General features: G+C 41.7%; 1 protein-coding gene across 1 annotated transcript in view; it reads left to right on the forward strand.

Annotated features, from left to right (window-relative positions):
- The first annotated feature begins 3,539 nt into the window (after positions 1-3,539).
- The window catches only part of LOC126470727 (protein ovarian tumor locus-like), a 257,945-nt gene continuing 239,653 nt past the window's right edge, over positions 3,540-21,831 (forward strand). Inside the window, exon 1 of the mRNA XM_050098731.1 lies at positions 3,540-3,634. Coding sequence (XP_049954688.1) covers positions 3,623-3,634 — 12 coding nt within the window. The 5' untranslated portion in view covers positions 3,540-3,622. The remainder of the gene's footprint in view (positions 3,635-21,831) is intronic.

The following is a 21,831-nucleotide window of genomic DNA, read 5'->3' on the forward strand; positions in this document are numbered from 1 at the left end:
CTTTATCATGGCAATAAGCGTAATAACTAAGATATCTATACGCAAAGCATTTCACTTTTGTTTATCATGATCTGCAGAACTTAGCTTTCGGAGGACAATAACAGAGATTATCTTACAGCAAGACGCACATTTAGCGCTTCAGGACACGTATTTGAGTGATTAATTTTGTACTTAAATCATTTATTTTTAAAGATATTTGAAGTACAATGATACAAAGGTTTTCCATGATACATTTCATTCCATTGCTGTAATCTGTAACACCTGAGGGTATAATTACATTAATCTTCAGGGGGGTACACATTTACTTTGTGTACCATATGTTTGGCAAGCACAAGGAGGCCTAGCTAATATGGTAGTTGCTTATACAACTTTACACATCGGTACCATATTCTTCTAACACACAAATTACACAGCTATCTGATCATTTAACTGAGAGATAAACATTTTTTTTACTGCATCAGTGACACATGTTTACGCAGTTACACAGCTGGATAACTTCACACTTATGAAATTGTATTTTGTCTGTACTGTGTGAACCCTTCATATTTTTCAGAACCATTGTGATACTATGAGAGCTTCGAATGATGTATTTGGTATGGGATCATGATTTTTAAAGTACGTTTGAGGTAGATGACACTATTGAAATGAGCAGAGAATTTTTTTTAGGTTTTGAAATTATTGGAGGAAGCTACGACGATTTTGAGAATTGACTGAGATGTTATGATATTATTACGACGACGATGTGTATTATGCTGTTGAGATATGTTTATGATCAATAAGATGATGCTACCGTATATGAGGAATTTGATTACGCTACATATTTCTTATGATGAAATATTGAAGAAGCGTCGACGAATATGTATATGTATAATAAGGTAAGGAATAATGGGTAGTGGTTAGGGACTCTGATCTGTGGAAAAGGATGTTGGAAACCAAGAATCGTACTTTAAAAGTTATGAAATGTGTGTAAATGCGTGAATGTATCACAATGCCGACGAAAACTTTTTGAACACTGTTATATTCATAAGATTTTGTTTCTACACATTTGCAACGCAAATTCTCGACCCGTAAAATTTTGTATATGAGACTGCCACTGTAGTGCAAACTGGTGTTGTAAATATTTCAGTGAGAAAGTTAAGTGACCTTCACGTAATGCGTCGTGGGCACAACACATTACGTGGGCAGCTGCGCGACAGTCGCCCGGAAAAAAGCCATTAGTGTGTGCCTTTCAGAGGCACAGGTGGAGAAAAAAGGAGGCCATTATCCTCACTATTGACATTTCTTTGTAGAAAGCATCACAAATACGACACGCTCAAACTTGAAAATATATGATTACACTGTGGAGCTGTTAATTTATGATATTTACTAAAATGCCTAATGAAATGATGAGAGACATTTTACATCTATTGTCTTTCTAGTTGAGAGTTCGCTCATTTTGTTTAATATCAAGTTTCTAGCTGCAGCAGCATTGGTTAAAATAAAATTTGATAGATGTACTAATATAAATATTTTATGCCTACAGATGCAGTAAATAATTTTATGATCTATTCAAAAAAAACGAAGGAGCATAAAAGGACATTTCCCTTCACAGGAATTGCATACGGAATTTTCTTTTCAACTACTTGGTAATTTTTTTGGTAGAATAACGTCTTGTGGTGCACCACTTTAATTACATAGACATTAAGATGTGAATATACATTTCCCTTGTCTGCATTGTTGTTTCTAGTGTAATATTTTTTCTGCTTGAGCTTTGTCATATTTAGGTATAAGTTATTTCATTTGCTGCTGCTGTTTGCCAGGCATAGTGTTACTAAATTTGACTCTGTATTACTCTGTTAAGCCAGTTTTACTAGTGATTTATTTTTATTGTTTGCTGCACATTGCCTTATATTAGTTGTAATATTGCAATTGCTCTGCTAATTTATTTTAGTTCTGCTTGCTTCGCCAATTTGATTTTTTTTGTCATTGCTGTTTGTATTTATTGTTTTATGCTGCTGCATTGCCTCGTCCCTTAGTTTAGCATCTGAGCTCAGTAGATTTAAGTTAGCTTAAGAGGGGGTATACTATATCAGAGAATGAGTTGCGATGCATTGGAAGAAATGCATTGAGAAGTTATACGAAAAAAGTACAGAAAGCAGGTATAGATGGGACTTTTTGGAAATAATCAAGATCAAAGGGAGATCTCCGAGAAGTAAAGAAAGTTTTGTTTGCAAAATACTGCAGTAAAACAAACCCTGTCCTTTCCTTGTTATCCCTCTATGTGTTTGTGTTCCCTTGTGTATTTGTCTTTTTCCTGTCTTTAAGTGTTTAGCTAATAAGATTTATGTTGTAGAATTTTTCAAATAATATGTTATTTTCTTTGTAAAGATGTTTAGACATTATTTATTCTGTTCTGTTTCAATGCTCATGTCTGAAATTAATGGTTCGAAAACTATTCTCATTATTTTATGTATTTACTTATGTCATAATTCCTGTAACACTGATGTATATGTTTATTTCTATTCTTTTGTAAAGCCTGTGTTACTACAATTGTTATCTATATTGTTATGTTCTTTAATGATGTATTTTGTACCTTTGTTATTGTATTCTTATGTTATAAAATTGTAATTGACACCATTTCATCAAACTAAGTAACTTGTAAGTCACATTTCACTGCACACGTTTCTGTTGGTCATAGTATATGGACAATATGTGAGAAGTAGGGACTGTTAGTGTTTGCACGTGTGTTAATAATTCAGCAAGGGACTGGTTAACAGCATTGCTGGTTCTAAGGGCAATTCCAAAAAAACTTTGTGAGTGCACAAGTGGTGGTTTATAGACTTGCTATATTGTCCGCAAGACTCTACGATGGTGATTGTGCACTTGCACAGTCGCAACAGATGGTTGCTGGCCATCTGTACAAGGACTACAGTGGGTCTGCATGTCTGGTGGCCCACCAGTACCATAATCTCTACCAGGACTACAGTGGGTCTGCTCTGTGATGACCTACTTACCAGCATTCTTCAAAACTTCGAATGACTCTGCTGTGGGTTTGCTCTGTTTTGGCGCATTACCTGTCTGCATGTCAAGAGTCAGCACTGTCTTTCCGTTGGAAGGACAACGCTACTTCTTCAAGACTGCATGGAAATCCACTACTTCCATGTGCATTTTCTTTTACTGCTCAGACATTGAGAAAAACACTGCTATTATACTGTGATGAATGATCAGGACTGTCTTTATGGACTGTGAGAGAATTTTAGATTTTGACCAACATTGTATCAATAAGTGTGTGCATTTGATTTCTTTGTTACTGTAATTATGAAAAAAAAATTCAAATCAGTATTGGCCACTGCCCAAAACAATTTGTAAATTTTTTTGTGGGGAGCATGGGGGCTATGTAAGTAGGCTGTTTAAGTTTTTATATTGGTAAAGCCGCGTAGCGCTCTGTATGTGCTGTGTGCAGTCTGTGGCTGGTTTCCATTGTTGTTGGAATATCTGCCATTGTAGTGTTGGGCAGCTGGATGTTAACAGCGCGTAGCGTTGCGCAGTTGGATGTGAGCCGCCAGCAGTGGTGGATGTGGGGAGAGAAATGGCGGAGTTTTGAAATTTGTAAGACTGGATGTCATGAACTGCTATATATATTATGACTATTAAGGTAAATATATTGTTTGTTCTCTATTAAAATCTTTCATTTGCTAACTATGCCTATCAGTAGTTAGTGCCTTCCGTAGTTTGAATCTTCTATTTAGCTGGCAATAGTGGCGCTCGCTGTATTGCAGTAGTTCGAGTAACGAAGATTTTTGTGTGGTAAGTGATTTGTGAAAGGTATAGGTTAATGTTAGTCAGGGCCATTCATTTGTAGGGATTTTTGAAAGTCAGATTGCGTTGCGCTAAAAATATTGTGTGTCAGTTTAAGCACAGTCATGTATAATTGTTCAAAGGGGACGTTTCAAGTACTATACATACCCGAATCTTAACCGAGATACAGGCTGGAGTGGTCATTTTTTCTGGTAATTCGTTGTTAACTTCATTTATATTTTACACTTAGTGAAGTTATAAACTAGCGTCTGTGCTCTTTTGCGTGTTCCTTGCTAACACGTGGAGAAACAATAAAAAGCAGACCAGTAAGACAACTTAGAGTGTCATTTCCCCTATCGTCTTCGTATACACCTCCTACGCCTACGCCTAACATCCGAGTCATTCTGTAGTGTCTCCAACCACAGAGACCTGAAAAACTTTGGGGTGGCCGCGCGGTTCTAGGCGCTACAGTCTGGAACCGCACGACCGCTACGGTCGCAGGTTCGAATCCTGCCTGGGGCATGGATGTGTGTGATGTCCTTAGGTTAGTTAGGTTTAAGTATTTCTAAGTTCTAGGGGCTGATGACCTCAGAAGTTAAGTCCCATAGTGCTGAGAGCCATTTGAACCTGAAAACTTCAGCTTGACCCTGGCGCTGTTTAACTCCTGTGCACAGCCGCTCGCGTACCAAGAAACGGATGACCAATGACCTATGTCAGGTTATGGCAAAGTACATAGATAACGTCGTAACTTCCAGTCCAACATAATGGATTTAGTAGCTTTAACGATATCTAGGATGTACTCACAGAACAAGTTTTTAAATCCTCCAGCGATAACATAATGTTACTGCGACCTCTGACACCACTGTGTTGCGGGCTGTAGAGGTGGGACCCAGTGACAGAAAGGTGGTCGAGAAAAACACTTTATTACTTTTAAATTACACGTTTCTCCATGGCCAATGTGAGGCAGAGACGCCTCATTCCGGCGCGGTGGGCTGGCAGTGATCAGCAGACGGCTGGCCTCCGGCCAGCGGGCCAGTAGGTGCGTGGGCACCCTGCAGCGCCGACGTCTGGCCGGGCAGCAAGCCAAGGCCCTGACGTCATCGGCGCGTTTCTTCGTTCCTCTTGCTTCGTCTGCCTTCTGCTGTCCAACGCCTGCGCACAGGCGACTCAGGCCAACACCGACTCAAAGGCAGGCCTCGCCGCTTGTAGGTGACGTCACGTCAGCTAGGCACGGCGAACGCCAGGTCTGTTGCAGGCAGAAACGCCTGGGCGTGCTTATCACTATAAATCTCTTATTTTTGGACAAAATGTTTGGTATTGTTTCGGATTCTGCAGTTTTATTTAGATGAAAGATTTTCTTATCATCGTAAAGCTACAAGTGAAGATCATAGTTCTGTATTACTGGATCCTGTCGAAACAAACGAGCCGCGCGGTTCTGGCGCTGCAGTCTGGAACCGCGAGACCGCTACGGTCGCAGGTTCGAATCCTGCCTCGGGCATGTATGTGTGTGATGTCCTTAGGTTAGTTAGGTTTAACTAGTTCTAAGTTCTAGGGGACTAATGACCTCAGCAGTTGAGTCCCATAGTGCTCAGAGCCATTTTTGAAACAAACGAAGATCAGTATGAGAAGATGCTTTGCCCCATTGCAAGCTTCGGAAATTTTACATTCAATTAACTATATTTACTTGATCCATTTTGCCATCGAAACTTACCCAAACCCCCTTACAATTAACTCGTTTCTTTTATTTATTTATTTTCGTTTGACATCGTCACTGGAAATGTGAACTAATTTACATGTGTAAATGTCCAACTGTTGCCAATCATTAGATTACAGTCGTTTTCAACGAAAGGAGTTCTAAACAGGAAACAAAATAGCTTCATACATCGAAAATACTGCTGAGCTTCAACTTTTTTAAACATAGAAAAGATAAATATTCCCCTCTTGCAACTGAAAGGAGAAACTTTATAAGATAAAAAAATTTTTTTTTGATAAAACAAGTATCTCTCTTTTGCCTCTTCTTCTGTCCCCCACACTCTCCCTCAACGTGTACAATCGCAAGATATTTCATTAACATTCAGTGCTCCGCATCCCATAGTCAACCAAGATACCTAAAGAAGAGCACCAATATATTCACAGTTTCTTGTAAAAGCAACCCAGTACAAACGTAACTTCCTCAGATTTACAAATAAGGTAAAGAACCACGACTTCTGTTGCTGCTGGATCATGAAGTTGTTTTTGTATGTCAATCCTTAAAACAGGTGGAAATTTAAGTTCAGAAGTACACTATTTGTTAAGAAGTGTAATGAATTGCACAATCAATTGAGTGCAGAAAGCTCTCAGAAGAATGTGTGTTGGTCAACTACCGCCAATAGTTTCACATTTTCCTGGGTCAGAGAGGGAGACACCACCATTATGAGTATGCCTGCAACAGACCTGGCGTTCGCCGTGCCTAGCTGACGTGACGTCACGAACAAGCGCCGAGGCCTTCCTTTGAGTCGGCGTTGCTCATGCGCGGCTCGCGCCTTCTGTGGTGTACATGGACCGAGCATCTGAACGCAGAGCGCTGAACGTGCCGAGTTTCTGACGTCATAGCGAGGCGTAGCACGTTGGGCAGTCTTTCCCAACGTGCAGAGCAGTATGTACTATGTAGCATATCAGACACGCTGAACTTGCGTTTGAACGTTGACCAATGAGATGGCAGAACGCCTCCTACGTCACAAGCACGCCATCTCCCATCAGCACGGAGCTGTGAGGCGCCATATTGGCATTTATTTCAAGCCTGTACGTATATGTGCCGTTTCTGAGCACCATCAAATTGAAAATCACTCGAAAACCCATTGTTAATTGTGTGATTCGTTGCAATAAAATAATGAGACACATCATATTCGTGACAAAAGACTTATTGCAACTTGCATATTATGAGAGTATGCCATTTGAAGGCAATGACACACTGAGGATCCACCAAAAACGCATTGTTCTTGGTACAATTTGCTATAATTAAATTTCAATTAGTGACATAGCTACGTTTAAAACTTTGAGCAAGTGACAACATACTAGAATTTGCTGTCGAACATTTGTCGTCGGTTTAGCGTAGTGAGTAGCGTTATAGACCAATGAATTGGATGCATGTTACGGCGATGGTTCGCGTCTCTTTTTTTTCCTAACATTCGCGTTTTTAATAAGTTCTGATGCTTTACTATTAGTTTAATATAAGTATATACTATAATATTTGATCTTATGTAAATATAAGTTCACCTTCTTTTGAGGAGTGAGTTTGTTCGATCGGCTTAATCTACAGGACAGTTTGCGCTACTTGCAAAAGAAAAAGGAGCAAAATATCTTTATACGTTTGTAATTCACATGTTGCAAAGATTCTGCTACTGGGTAGTAACAGTGATCAAGTATGAATGACGCTGCGGTTTTACTAAAATGTGGGAATGATGAAATAATGTTTATCTTATGTGGAGAACTATTGCAGACTTGTGTCGCACTGTTTGTAATGGAACTTTTATAAGCCTGTCTCCTTACTGATTGGACATGGTACTTTCCTTTTCATCTTAAGACATGTACATGGATATTGAAGTTTTTATTTGTGTATATTACATATAGAACACACCAACTACTACAGGAATTTTTCTATGAGTGTTCCCACTGCACTGTCACCTATAATCTTTGTCAGTCTCCCCTCCCCATACCTACTGAGGTGCAGGCCATGCCTAGTGAATCCCGCATTGCATGGCACCCGTTCACCTAGCTCATGACACGGTTCTAGCCCACGTGTGGTGACCCTGTCCTGCCCACTCCAGCTGTTACCGCTGCACGGAGCGGATTTCGCGGAGCACTGCTAGCCTGTCTCGCAATTCTTTTGCGTACATGTTGCTGTAACCTACTTGTCACCAGACTGCGCTTACTGACCAGTGGTAGTTAGCGCAACGCTCCACGCCAGTCTCTTACAAATTTTCACAGGTTTCACTTAAGCTTAGATAGCAACGCTGCAATACTGTGAGCAAAAAATTTGTTGACTTTCTCCACTGTTCCGAGAATTGGGGCTGTTTCTTGATTGACCTTTACAGCATCTTTGTGACTAAGTTTAAATAAACGTGAGAGACAAATTTCCTGATATCTTTTCGTGGATCACTGTATACATCACTCATGACCAATTCTGCGTTATAGCTTTGGCTGCGACATTTGCTCAGATTTAGTATTTCACCCATAGCTCCAGATAGTTGATGTTCAGCTCGTAATACAGAGACTGATCTTCGACGTGGGTAAATCTAGTGAATAATTGGCATATCTTAACTACTGAGGACTTTACAGAGTCATCTATGAGAACTTTAACGTAGCGAAAGACTTACATAATTTATAGATTTTACTAATGTTTTGCATTGTTTCGTACATGACTGAAAAGAACAGTGAGCTCTGAATGTCTTAAAATATTTGTCTGCGACTCTTCCTGCGTGAGTTATGGGATCTTCAGAGCACCATGTGACTGATACAGAAATTCTTTCAGTTCTGACATAATTGGCAAGTAATTCAATTACAGAAGGAGAACTGGAGGCCGCCAACCGAGCTGGACATGACATCTGGCAGCCCCAACTATCTGCATCGTTGGACCTTCTGAGAGACATATCGCTCCCCTCGAACTCACATGTGTTAATCAGTACTGTTGTGCAATGCAAAACGTGATGAAAAGGGTGGCCCTTAAAAATGAGTCTGAGGAGCTGGTTCTTTCAAAAAGCATTAATAACCTAAACAGAAAGGTGTTCATGTATCTACTGAAATCAAATATTGGTCCAATTCTACTCCGATTTTTACAAATCCTCTGTGACAAATAAATAACGGAAATTTTCGTACAAAATGAAATCGAGAGAACAACATACATAGCAAATAAAACAATTAACGTTTACGGATAAAGATCAATTTAAATCAATAATTGATTCACTTGACAACGACCTCGGGCAAGAGAAAAAGGTAATAATCGTCATCTTAAACAACACTAATAAAAGAAAAGGACCGCAGTGTCCGCACCGTGATTGCTCCGACCTAGCCAAGAGACATAGTCAGTCACATTTAATTACTATAACTAACTGAGTCGTTAATGAGCCTTGGAAACCTAATGAAAAGCATCGATATTCCCGAGTGTAACTAGTCACAATCACACACCTACCGAACAGCTGACAACTCTGATTCTTAATCGCCCTCGCTGCAGATTCTCAGCCGGCCGCGGTGGTCTCGCGGTTCTAGGCGCGCAGTCCGGAACCGCGCGACTGCTACGGTCGCAGGTTCGAATCCTGCTTCGGGCATGGATGTGTGTGATGTCCTTAGGTTAGTTAGGTTTAAGTAGTTCTAAGTTCTAGGGGACTGATGACCACAGCTGTTAAGTCCCATAGTGCTCAGAGCCATTTGAACCATTCTGCAGATTCTCACCATGACTTAAGCTGCAGAATGGAGTAGTGTGCATGGCCCCTGAACACCGAGTGTTCTCGCAGAGCTGTCGAACCGGAGCCTTTCGTCAGGACTGTGTCTTCCCTGTTCGCAGAGCTCAAACCGTGTCTCTCTCCCAGAGCTCACTCAAAAGGGCCCTCTCCAAAATCTTGAATCCGAGCGCCCTTGGCAAAGTGGTCTCCTCTCTGCTCTCCACGAAGTTCATATAAAACTATCTTTCTCCAAGGCCAAATTAAATTCTGGCCAGCAGAAATGCTACTGCCATAACTCCCCTCCTAGGAAGAAGTTTATCAGCCATGCAATGGCTTGTGTTACAGCGAGCACAGGTACTAAAAGTTAAGCACATTGTTCCCACTCTTCACAGATGCAGTAACTTCAGCCATTCCGCAGTTTTCCCGCGTATGTAATTCACAGAAAAAGGCCTCTCTCGTAATTTCATAGGAGGAATCAATACAGTTTCTTCCCGTACTTTCTACGACACGAGAGGCCGCTCACCTTGTGTAGGGATAACATCCGGTGGCGGCATTTCGCTCCTACGAAGGGAGAAAAAAAATTCTAAAACGAAGTCAATTTTTTTTTTTCATGAAAGAGACAGAGATCTTTATCTCTGAGTGATGTTCTACTTTCTTGCTTCCTATAAAGAATCCTGGCCACAGCAAACAAATTTTATAGACCGGAGCTCTGGCGGAATAGCTTTGGCTTCGTAAAAAAGGGCAGTATTCTGTACAGGGCATGTTTTCGCCACGGCTCATTACGCCGGCGTTTTAAGGTGGAGTCGATGGACTCTCATGATGTGCTGACCACTGTATTCTGAGAAGGCGACTGCGTCCGCAGCCTGACCTAAACAAAATAGCTGGCGGACTACATGACTCGCACGTGGCCAATTGACCCCCTTAGAACAGGACCGACCTCCCCTGGTGAACACTCCTGGACTCACAGACCAGCGCCTGTCCCTTCCTGAGCTCATTAAACGTCCTAGACATGCAGCTACAGAAAATTCACTTGTAAAAGCTATCCAGTGTGGAGAGAATGTTAAAATGGGAAATGATGGCTTGACCATTGCAGTCACTGAGGACGCTCATAATCAGCACTCACATATTTAAACTGCACCGGAATGTCACAGACGCGAAAATGACTTAAAGAAATGAAATAAAATGAGACTATTCAGTCAGTAATAGACTGACGCATTTCAAAATTATTCTTGTTCGAGACTCAAGTTGCTGCTTTTATCACCAAAGGGAATGTGGCGTGTTAATGATAACGACAAATTAATTACTCTTCTTACAACATTACCCCAAAACTTACGTTCTTTTTTGAGACTTCTTGCCACGTTTCATCAACTGTTTGATATCTCTTGCATTGCTCGTAGCTAGCGCAGTAATTTGCATGATACTGTGAAAATTTTCATGCTTTTGAATCCTTTCAGATAAATTTTTCCGGTCTCTTTTTCCCTTATCGTTAAAAGGACTCTGAGATCCTTCTTTGCCATCTGAAATTTGACAGTATGTGGACTCAAATATGTATGAATATGACATCCACTTTATTTTTAGTTTAAGGTCTTTTTCCTTCTACAACGCGATGATGCATAGGTGGAAGCCAAGAGCCCCACGTTTACCTCTCAGCTGTACGTGAGCTGTTGGTACAATATGAACGGGCTGCCAATTCGTCTTACCTCACATTCAAAGGACTAGCATCAGAACACAGCTATTATTCATCAACATGCTATGGGTACTATTGAACATGCAAACATGTATGTCATATTTTCAATTTTTTTTCAGTTGTACTTCCTACACTACTGGCCATTAAAATTGCTACACCACGAAGATGACGTGCTACAGACGCGAAATTTAACCGACAGGAAGAAGATGCTGTGATACGCAAATGATTAGCTTTTCAGAGCATTCACACAAGGTTGGCGCCGGTGGCGACACCTACAACGTGCTAACATGAGGAAAATTTGCAACCGATTTCTCATACAAAAACAGCAGTTGACCGGCGTTGCCTGAGGAAACGTTGTTGTGATGTCTCGTGTAAGGAGGAGATAAAGGTCGGATTTATAGCCTATCGCGATTGCGGTTTATCGTATCGCGACATTGTTGCTCGCGTTTGTCGAGATCCAATGACTGTTAGCAGAATATGGAATCGGTGGGTTCAGGAGGGTAATACGGAACGCCGTGCTGGATACTAATGGCCTCGTATCACTAGCAGTCGAGATGACAGGCATCTTATCCGCATGGCTGTAACGGATCGTGCAGCCACGTCTCGATCCCTGAGTCAACAGATGGGGACGTTTGCAAGACAACAACCATCTGCACCAACAGTTCGACGACGTTCGCAGCAGTATGGACTATCAGCTCGGAGACCATGGCTGCGGTTAACCTTGATGCTGCATCACAGACAGGAGCGCCTGCGATGGTGTACTCAACGACGAAGCTGGATGCACGAATGGCAAAATGTCATTCCTTCGGATGAATCCAGGTTGCGTTTACAGCATGATGATGGTAGCATCCGTGTTTGGCGACATTGCGGTGAACGCACAGTGTATTCGTCATCGCCATACTGGCGTATCACCCAGCGTGATGGTGTGGGGTGCCATTGGTTACACGTCTCGGTCACCTCTTGTTCGCATTGACGGCACTTTGAACAGTGGACGTTACATTTCAGATGTGTTACGACCCGTGGCTCTACCCTTCATTCGATTCTTGAGAAACCCTACATTTCAACAGGATAATGCACGACCGCATGTTGCAGGTCCTGTACGGGCCTTTCTGGATACAGATAACGGTCGACTGCTGCCCTGGCCAGCACATTCTCCAGATCTCTCACCAATTGAAAACGTCTGGTCGATGGTCGCCGAGCAACTGGCTCGTCACAATACGCCAGTCACTACTCTTGATGAACTGTGGTATCGTGTTGAAGCTGCATACCTGTACACGCCATCCAAGCTGTGTTGGACTCAATGCCCAGGCGTATCAAGGCCGTTATTACGGCCTGAGGTGGTTGTTCTCGGTACTGATTTCTCAGGATGTATGCACCCGAATTGCTTGAAAATGTAATCACATGTCAGTTCTAGTATAATATATTTGTCCATTTATCATCTGCGTTTCTTCTTGGTGTAGCAACTTTAATGGCCAGTAGTGTATTTTAAATTTTCCTCATCTTCCTTTCTTTTGGACGCCGGATGCCCCATTCTCTCTGTGGCACTGTCCCGATTGCTCCAGCCTGATTATGCCCCTGGCTGAGTGTTGCATTTTCAAAAATTCCTGAATTCAGAGGTGACAAACCGCAAACCATTGTCAGAGACTGTGGTAAGGGGAGCTCTCATGATTGCCAAATAATTGGACGGAAGCTGGAGTAACAGAATGTATGTTGTCGACATCTGAACCGTACCCGGAAAAGTCAAGAGTGTGTCTATCACTAACAATTACACTGAATGAGCCTACAAAGTCTACGTGCACCTGTACCCAAGAGTGTTTGGGGTTAGGCCAAGGTGATTTTGTGCTTCTAAGTCTGGCCAGTAAAGATAATGCAGTAGCATTTCCTTCATATGTATCATCCCCCAGTGCAGTAGTGTCATAACTTGACGATATGTGACTAGAGTGGGAAAGGAATGACGACAACAGGAAAACAACTTCATGCGTTCTGAGTCTGTGATACAACAAGAAGTGCTTGCAAAACCTGAGCTCAATCCATTTTGGCAAGTGCTATTGGCCACCTTTACTTATCTCACAACAAATCCTTGCATAGCAGCAGATCTTGCCATGTAGTATGGGCTACTTCACAGGCAGTAATGAGGAACTCTTCTAGGATGCGCTTCGTATTGTCAGGCCCATTACCAAGTCGACGATGGTAATAGCGTTAGCATGTTGGGATATTGGTTATAATTGATATCATATCGATAATTACTCAAGAATAGGGCCCAAAAGACTATTACGCTGTCTTGTCTGGAAGTTTGGCCTAGGTGCCGAATTGTCATATCACAGGCTTGTGACTCATAATTAAATGGAATTTTATACTGAAGAGGTATACTTGAAATTTTCTGCCCCAATGTACTATTGCTAATGGCTCTTTCTATAGTTGTTAATAGTTAAGCTGATCACCTAATAAGATTTCTGAGGCAAAATCAATTGGCTATTCAGTGCTGTTAGGATTCTTATGGAATAGTACATCACCAATTCTATGCTTGGAGCCATTACTGGAGACTATAAGACGCTTCCGTGGCATAAATTGGCCCAGACAAGGAGTAAATTTCACATAATTTTTTTTTCTGAAAAGCAGGAAGTTCGCATATTTTTGTTCATGAGCTGGTTTTACTTGGTTCCCATTGGGAAGATATTTAAATTATCAAAATGTTTTTACTATCTGGTATCTGTTATGGTAATATGATTAAAATAATTGGCACATTCCAGGATGTACTGGATTACCTTTGGAAAATAGCAGGAGTCGCAAGCGAATCCAAGTGACAAACAATTGTGCCTGTAGATCCCAAATGATGTGTCTGCGACTAGCCTGCACTGTGTGTCAGCATCCATGAGCAATTACAGTTACGCATTTACTAAATTAATTTTCAGTTGACTTGGTTAACAAGTCTTATGGAGATGACATGTGGAACAGATCTGTTTGACGCAGTTTTTATGGTAGATTCATAGTTCCAACAGGCACTTATTGCTCCACTTGTCTTCCTTCATCACCATCATAGCGGTCGTCAATGGCTGAAAGAAATGGGTATAATGATCCCTAATTGCTCTAACCTATCCAATTCAGCCTACACTACCTCAACCATAGCAAATTGCGCTGGATGTGACTGACGAAAATGTGGTTAAATGACTCATTTGTAGGACATTTATCCTTCTTCCTATGACAGTGACATGATCATGGGATTCTCTTTTAGGATTAACAATCGCTGCTTGGTTCTACCCTGAACATTTTCTGGATGTAGCTCTGGAATACGCATATCTCCATTGCGTATATCTGTCAATCATTTCCTTGATTTTCCTTTCGGCTTGTTAACTACCCTCTGGTAACCGGATTTAATACATTTTAATCCTGATCAGTGCTAAAACTTAATGTAACGAAGTTCCTATTATGGTCTGATAGTTTATTGTATGGAGGAATGTCAGACTGACGGGAAAAGTTTGTTGGTAGTCACATAAATTTTTATATTTTCCGTTTTTCGTTTCCAGTGCAGTAGAACGCGTTTCACTGTAGGCGTGTGGCTAGGCTTGGGCCGGTCAACACCATTTGTCACTGGATAACCTGGATATCGCCACCAAACCACGTTCGCTCTGTGTGAATGCAGAGTACTGTTGACGAGATAATGCTTCACTAAAACGTTGCTGATGAGGCACTCTTGCGAAGTACCCTTCAGCAGCCAACCAGGGCGCGGCGCTGTGACGTTCACGAGGGGAAGAGAAGGGGGGGGGGGGGGGGAGGGGGGCGCAGGGCGGGCTGGAGAAGGCTCGCTGGCGTTGGCTAGACGCTCTCGGTAGGCAGCTCTCGACCCAACCAGACGTGTCCTCCTGCTCCTCTTTCGGGTGCCATACCCTCAGTCTGGCTGTAGGTGGCCTCCCTCACGGCGCAACCTCGAATCTGTACCCTTTGGAGGTAAATATCTGGAAATAAGCTCCATTCAGTTTGTTTTGAACATCCCTCGTTCTAACTGATCAATTTCCTTTCTCTCCTGGAGGCTCGTACTCACCATCATGATCTCGGCAAATCCCGTACACTGGTGTCAGCCGTGGAATGCGTATGCACTGTTACGTCGGGTTTACTGAAGCCTGTATTCGTGGAAGGGTGCAGTGCAACATTGTATGGAAGACAGCTGGCTGCACATTATTAGACTGTAGCCTGGCTACACTAGGCTCGTTTAGACCACAAGGCGTTTTTCCTGACACTTTTGGTGTTTGGATGCCCTAACATACCAGTGTGAAACGTGTGTGGGGCGTACCACCGCTGTGTTACAGCGCACACGGCCCCCTTGCCAGACTGCCTGAGCTGCCACGGCCGCCGCCACACTTCGGTCAGTATCATGCCGATCAGACAACGGTCGCTACGTTCCAGCCTCCCTTCGAGGATCCAGGCCTCTGCCCTTGCTTCCGACGCGCCGTCGTCAGAACCGACGCCGACGCTTCGCGCTGAGCTGCCAACCCTGTCGAAGCTGTCGTCTTCCCCCGACATTGGAAAAATTACACTGAGGTGGCAAAAGTCATGAGACAGGGATATGTACAGTCATACTCAAAAGAATCCTAATGACCTGAATTGCATTTCGCCTGGTTCGCATGGAACCGGCATAACGCAGCTGTCTAGCAGGTCCTCTAATCGCCCCTTGGCACAGTTGTTTGACTATTGAAAATTGTTCCAACATGTCACCACTAGAAAACACTGCTCTGTCTCGCAATAACTCATGATGTAAAGTAATACGACGATACTGCAAATATCAGGGAACGCGTTATCACAGATAAGAGTGTCGTTCAGGCTTGTAAGGTCACATTTATTACAGTAAATGACATACCTGAAACGTTACCATTCTCATTATTACGTCAGATAGGTAATGCACGTGATAAGTTCGTCGTGTTCAAGATTTCCTCTGCAAAGTAACATACCGTACATATTATTTAACACAAAATGACATTAAAATTTTAAGTTATTCACGAGCTGCTAGTTGAGAATATGTATGAACTTCAAATGACACGACGAACCGTCTCGTTCTGCATATGGATTCAAACCTAGGTCATGTAAACTAAACAAATATTTCGTGACTGACGCAAACTAACAGTCATTCCTGATTAGGCATACGGAGAGTGATATATCTCGATTTTAGACAGTATCAGTTAGCAAATATCAACTTTAAATTACACAACACAAACATTTTTGCGGACGCGAATTCCTCCCCTGCATCTCTTGTCCCTGTTGACGAACTACGAGAGATGTTAAATATTGCTTCTTCACAAGTAACTTACTTGAAATTCCTTGAGGTAAAGCTTTGTGTTGGACAGGGATTCGAACCCAGAACCTAATCGGATTGCTATCGAAACACAACCAACTGTGCCATATCGGATTTCCCTGCCAATAGCTAGATGTTTTAACTGAAATGACGAGAAGAAACATTAATTCTTTCCTTCCCAGAACTCCAACCCGGCACCTATCGCTGTTATATTCTAGAGAAAACTAACGTTAAATATGGGTTTGTTGCACCAGCAGCGATATGTGAGCATGTTTGAACTAGAAATAATATGACGAAGAGTTCAGTGCTATCTGGGAATAGAGTCCCACACGTAACGTTGTTGACTACACACAAAGAGACGTCAGCTACCGAATTTTTCTCCACCAGCAGCTCGGAATAACATCTTGAACTTACAGCGATCTCGCAAATAGTTCTGTGTCCCACTGGGAGTCAAAAACGTCAGATATCGTTAGTGTTGACAACGAATGAAAAAACATTAAAAATCAAAATTATTATCCACCAGATTAGATTAGATGAGATTAGATTAGATTAACCAACAGATAGGTGTTCTCATGCTAGAGCTTGATAATACATAATGAAATCTTTAGTGCCGGACCAGGATTCGAACCCATTCACACGTAATATGTGGAGCTGTTGAGGAATCTGCAGTTTCGAACACACAACAAATTGTAGCCGAGCTGTATTGCCACTAAGGGGTCAAATTCCGCGTTAAGGGCGGTCTGAGTCGCATTCCCAGTTCAGAACCAATTTTATCGACATACAGAAGCTCAGATAAAAGATGGAATAAGTGTCCTGTGACCCTACATAGCGTTTGTTTCGTCACTAGAAATAAATAACTAGTATAAGAAAGGCTACAGGTGATAGAGTTCCTACATGTCGCCACTCCAGACTTTATTGTGGTTCAACCTAACGTCTACTTGGCAGAGAAGGAATATCATTTTCAATGTGAATTTCAGACCACACTGCCATTATATCTTCTTCACTTGGTGTAGTCAGAAGAGAATGGAATCTTTCTCTCCCTATCTAAAATCATTGACAGAAGTGGGAATCGAACTCAGACCATAGGTATAAAAACCTACCATCAGTCCAACAGACCACCAAACACTCTTTTCTGTGACTCAGTTCTCTATTGTTACGCCGGTGCGCCACACTGGATGAGAATTCTGACACACAGGCTCCCTGTAGTAAATTGCAGCATGTTCAGTAAATTCATTTACTTGGTTGACCGAATCACCATGAACTAGCTGCCTCGGCTACCCAGTGCATACATTCGACTCTATTTTGTAATCACCGAAATAAAATCACGTAACTGCCCCCTACACAAAGCAGCCAACAGTGTAGGATGCAGAAATTTAAATAGGAAGTGTTCCTTTCCACTTGAGCTACTCTATTGAGCTATCTGTTTGTAAAAAACGTCATGCAGCGCAAAAGAAAAGCTGTAACTGTTTCTCTCAGAAGTCTAGACCCAGCCATTTGCATTATCTCGCAGCGCTGTGGTATGCAGAAGTTCTGGAGGAATTGTTGTTCAGCTCTGGAGCAGTTGTAGCTATGTGTCAGCTAGTAGCGTAATGGTAAGTGTTGTGCACAATGGATGAGATGTCGCGAGTTAGAATACATTTACTACTAATTTTTTTTTCTTAAGCGTAATTCTTCTGTCTGCTGAAGTTACCAATCTAATGGAACTTTGAACATAATTCCCTTCACTTCTCAACCCAAAATAGTCGCATGTGGATAAAGGGCTAACTTCTGTGACATTTTGTTCTTTTCAGGTTTAATAGACAGCCAGGCAGCAGATGCATCTCGAAGCTTTTGTATTATGTATTGGGAGAGCGCATCGTGCCCAAATACGTCAGAAAAGTATTTTCTACATTAGCTGTCATGTGGTAGTGGCATTTTATTCTTCTTCAAACATTGTTTGGCAGCTTTAACTCAGAACAAGTTTTCTACATGCATGTAATCAATAAACTGCATGTGCATCGTCAGACTGTTATAGATAACATCAGAGAATTCCCATATATCGTTGATGATTAATTTCACTCTCATGTTTACTATTGTTTCAACAACACTAAAGGAAACCTTACGAAAACTGTGCACTGTATTATAAGAAATGAAATAAAACTACCCATGATAACCTTACGACGAAAGTCTGTTTTAATAAAACTGAGTATCTGTACACAAGCATGCCTCTATCGACACGAATTAATAAAATACTACTCACTTAGATTTCGATTGGGTCTGTGTTTACTTGGTATGCTGTGTCATACTCGAGAGGTATGCAAAAGTGGCATTAAATAAATGTAGTTATGTATTTCTAGAAACCCAAAATTTGCTTGTCAGCAGCGGAAAGAGGCGTTACCTGTTGTGCAGCATTGTAAGTTTTTCACCATTGCACTATGAGCCGAAAGTATTTTCTTGCGATTTCCTTATTGATGTTTGATCTGACTGCTTGTAGCTCTTTCACAGAAGGGGTAAAAACTATAAAGTCAGTGAGACTGGAACTGCGAACCATAACAGACGCGTTTTCACAGGTCAGCACGTTACCACAGACCTGGCAAACAGGTATGTGTATGAGGTTCCTCTTACGAGCCCAATAGTGGCTAGAACTCATAAACCGCTATTTAAAGGACGAGATTAGTTGCGATTTCCACCTGCAACGACTTTCCTGGGCTGAAAACCGTAAGTTTACAATCTTTTGTTACACCTCAAGCGATAATAACTGAGATTATTCAATGGAAATGACAGGTAAAATCAAGTGAACTTTGAGGCTTAATTCCGTGCACACAAGGAAGTAACTCGTCGATCACAGAGTTGCCAAACATACGTTGCCTTGTTGCCAAATCTCAGTTACAGTACCAGCAGGAAGAAGACGAACCGATGTGATCCTACAGCGGGCTGGGAAGTGACCATAGCTGGTGTCTCCAAGTCACAGCTGCTGCGGCCTGGAATACATAATGTGACTGATTCGCATTTCTGTAACTAGGTTTAGGGACTGGAGCGTAGTTACTAAAAATACTCAGAATTGACTGCAAACTAAGAATCATAAAACAGTAACTCTCATAGTTGTTTTTATATTTCTTTCGCAAGTGTACTCAAAACTAAAAAACTCATTCACAGGCGCTTTCGTGCCTCGCCAATAGTCGAGGACAATAAACAAATTAAAAAAAAAAGTGTGTGAGTTTGTGTGTGTGTGTGTGTGTGTGTGTGTGTGTGAGAGAGAGAGAGAGAGAGAGAGAGAGAGAGAGAGAGAGAGAGAGGGGGGGGGGGGGGGAGAGAGAGAGAGAAATAAAAAAGAATGAGAGACAGAGAGAGTGTGTGTGTGTGTGTGTGTAGACAATTGTTGTAGAGAAATTGAATCATTGTATGTAAAGAAATTGTTTCATTTAAAATGACACGTTCCACATCATTACGAAATGTCGTATTCATGATCTATGGAACAAGAGTTAATCTTATCTAATCTTATCAGATCATATTGATGACTAGCCATGAAGAGTCATGAATTACCGAAATGTTTGCCAATACCAGTAACCAAATCTAAACTTGAAAATAAAAGACGACAATTTTTGTAATAAACCGGGACCCCTATCAAGACCCTTTCGTCCCTGTTAGCTAACCACGAAAGATGTCTGATATACCTCCATTGGGAAGTAACAAAGTTTGCATGCATTTAAAGATGAAGTGCAAGATGTGAAGTTCTGTGACGGAGATACGAAACCAACACTTAATCGGATTGTTAACTAAGAAATATCAAATGTATCTGTTTTTCTTACGAGCTGCTAGGTGTTTGAATCTAAAATAAGGATACAAAGTTTTGTGCCTAAGTGCCGGCCGCGGTGGTCTCGCGGTTCTAGGCGCGCAGTCCGGAACCGCGCGACTGCTGCGGTCGCAGGTTCGAATCCTGCCTCGGGCATGGATGTGTGTGATGTCCTTAGGTTAGTTAGGTTTAAGTAGTTCTAAGTTCTAGGGGACTGATGACCACAGCAGTTAAGTCCCATAGTGCTCAGAGCCATTTGAACCATTTTGTGCCTAAGTGACAATCGAACTGCACACCTACGGTGCATCCACCAATATAGCTTAAGTATCAGTTGCTGACTCACCAACAGTAAGATGTTTGCGTGTTTGACCAGAAATAACGACAACTATTGCGATTGTTGGCAACACATGAACAGACATTAAAAATGCACGTTGATTTTCACTAGCAGGTGGGTGTGCAATTGATAGGGCTTGAAATGAAATTATGAATATTTTTGTACTGGATCCTTTGGAGGAGACCTAGAGAAGATTGCAGTCTTGGGAAAAGGAACGAAATGATTGAACTATACTGTTCTGAGAGATTCATATCCTCGAAAGAGGAGATACGAATTCGAATCACAGTCCAGCACCAAATTTTTCAACGTCTGCAGTTCAATCAAGTACAAGTAAAATAAGAGACCTGTTCCTTTAAATGGCTATCGGTCCATGAAATAAAATAAAATTGTCTAATGTAAATGAGTTTACTGGCGACTGTATTTCTGTTTGCTAAGACTTCCGCTATGTCATTTCCCAACGTATACCGGCTCTGCCCAGTTGGTAATGAAGGAACGTGATGTTTAATGCGGATTATGGGTTATAACGTCTTTCTCTTGAGGTTACCAGAGGTAAAATAAATCTGTTTCTGCCTCTTAAAAGTAAACTTCTGAACCCACGCAGTGCACCTGTGATAATTCGTTCCACCAGACCATTGTGGCCACATTTCCCAGCCTCAAGAGTGTGCTGAAACGGATGATGTGATTAGCTTACGAAATTAGTCACGGTGGAAAAAATGCGAGTCTATTAAATGGTTAAGTAGAAGTAAGCTTCTGATGCGGAGATTATGTTATTCTCATGTCAGCAGCATTTAAAGACTCTTCTAGGCATCATAGGCTCGAAGTAAAGCCATTTTGAGTTTTCATAAATTGAGCAAATTTCTTAGTTCTAGAAAATCCACTGTGAAGTGTAAAGTCACCGGATAATTCGATTATTACCGTCATTGTTACTATCATTTTATTCATACCGCTGCTGGAACACACGTGCTTGAAGATCATTTAATGCCTTTTGATCACAGTAGAAGTAGTTTCCCAAGAACAGGTTCTTTCCCTGTCTACGGAATCCTTCAAATGGTTCAAATGGCTCTGAGCACTATGGGACTTAACATCTGTGGTCATCAGTCCCCTAGAACTTGGAACTACGTAAACCTAACTAACCTAAGGACATCACACACATCCATGCCCAAGGCAGGATTCGAACCTGCGACCGTAGCAGTCGCGCGGTTCCGGACTGAGCGCCTAGAACCGCTAGACCACCGCGGCCGGCTACGGAATCCTTTTCATGTTAATATCAAACATCAGCAGTTACTCGTAGATTACATTAAAACTAAAGTAATTAATGAAGACGCTACTTGGTAACAAAAACGCGCTGCCTTTCTTCATTTACTTGCGCATAGAAATGGCTGTCGAATACTGCCAAAACAAAAGACAAGAGATCTTACTGCCTTCCGATATACGTCGCTGCCAGTTCTTCCATATGATTTGGTTGATATGACCTGTTTCAAGTTGTGTATGACAGACAATGTTTTAGAAAATCAATTGTTTTCCTTTGAAATAAATAGAAAGATTTTCATTCTAAGATAT

This window comes from Schistocerca serialis, chromosome 3, assembly GCF_023864345.2.
Source record: "Schistocerca serialis cubense isolate TAMUIC-IGC-003099 chromosome 3, iqSchSeri2.2, whole genome shotgun sequence".
Classification (NCBI taxonomy): domain Eukaryota; kingdom Metazoa; phylum Arthropoda; class Insecta; order Orthoptera; family Acrididae; genus Schistocerca; species Schistocerca serialis.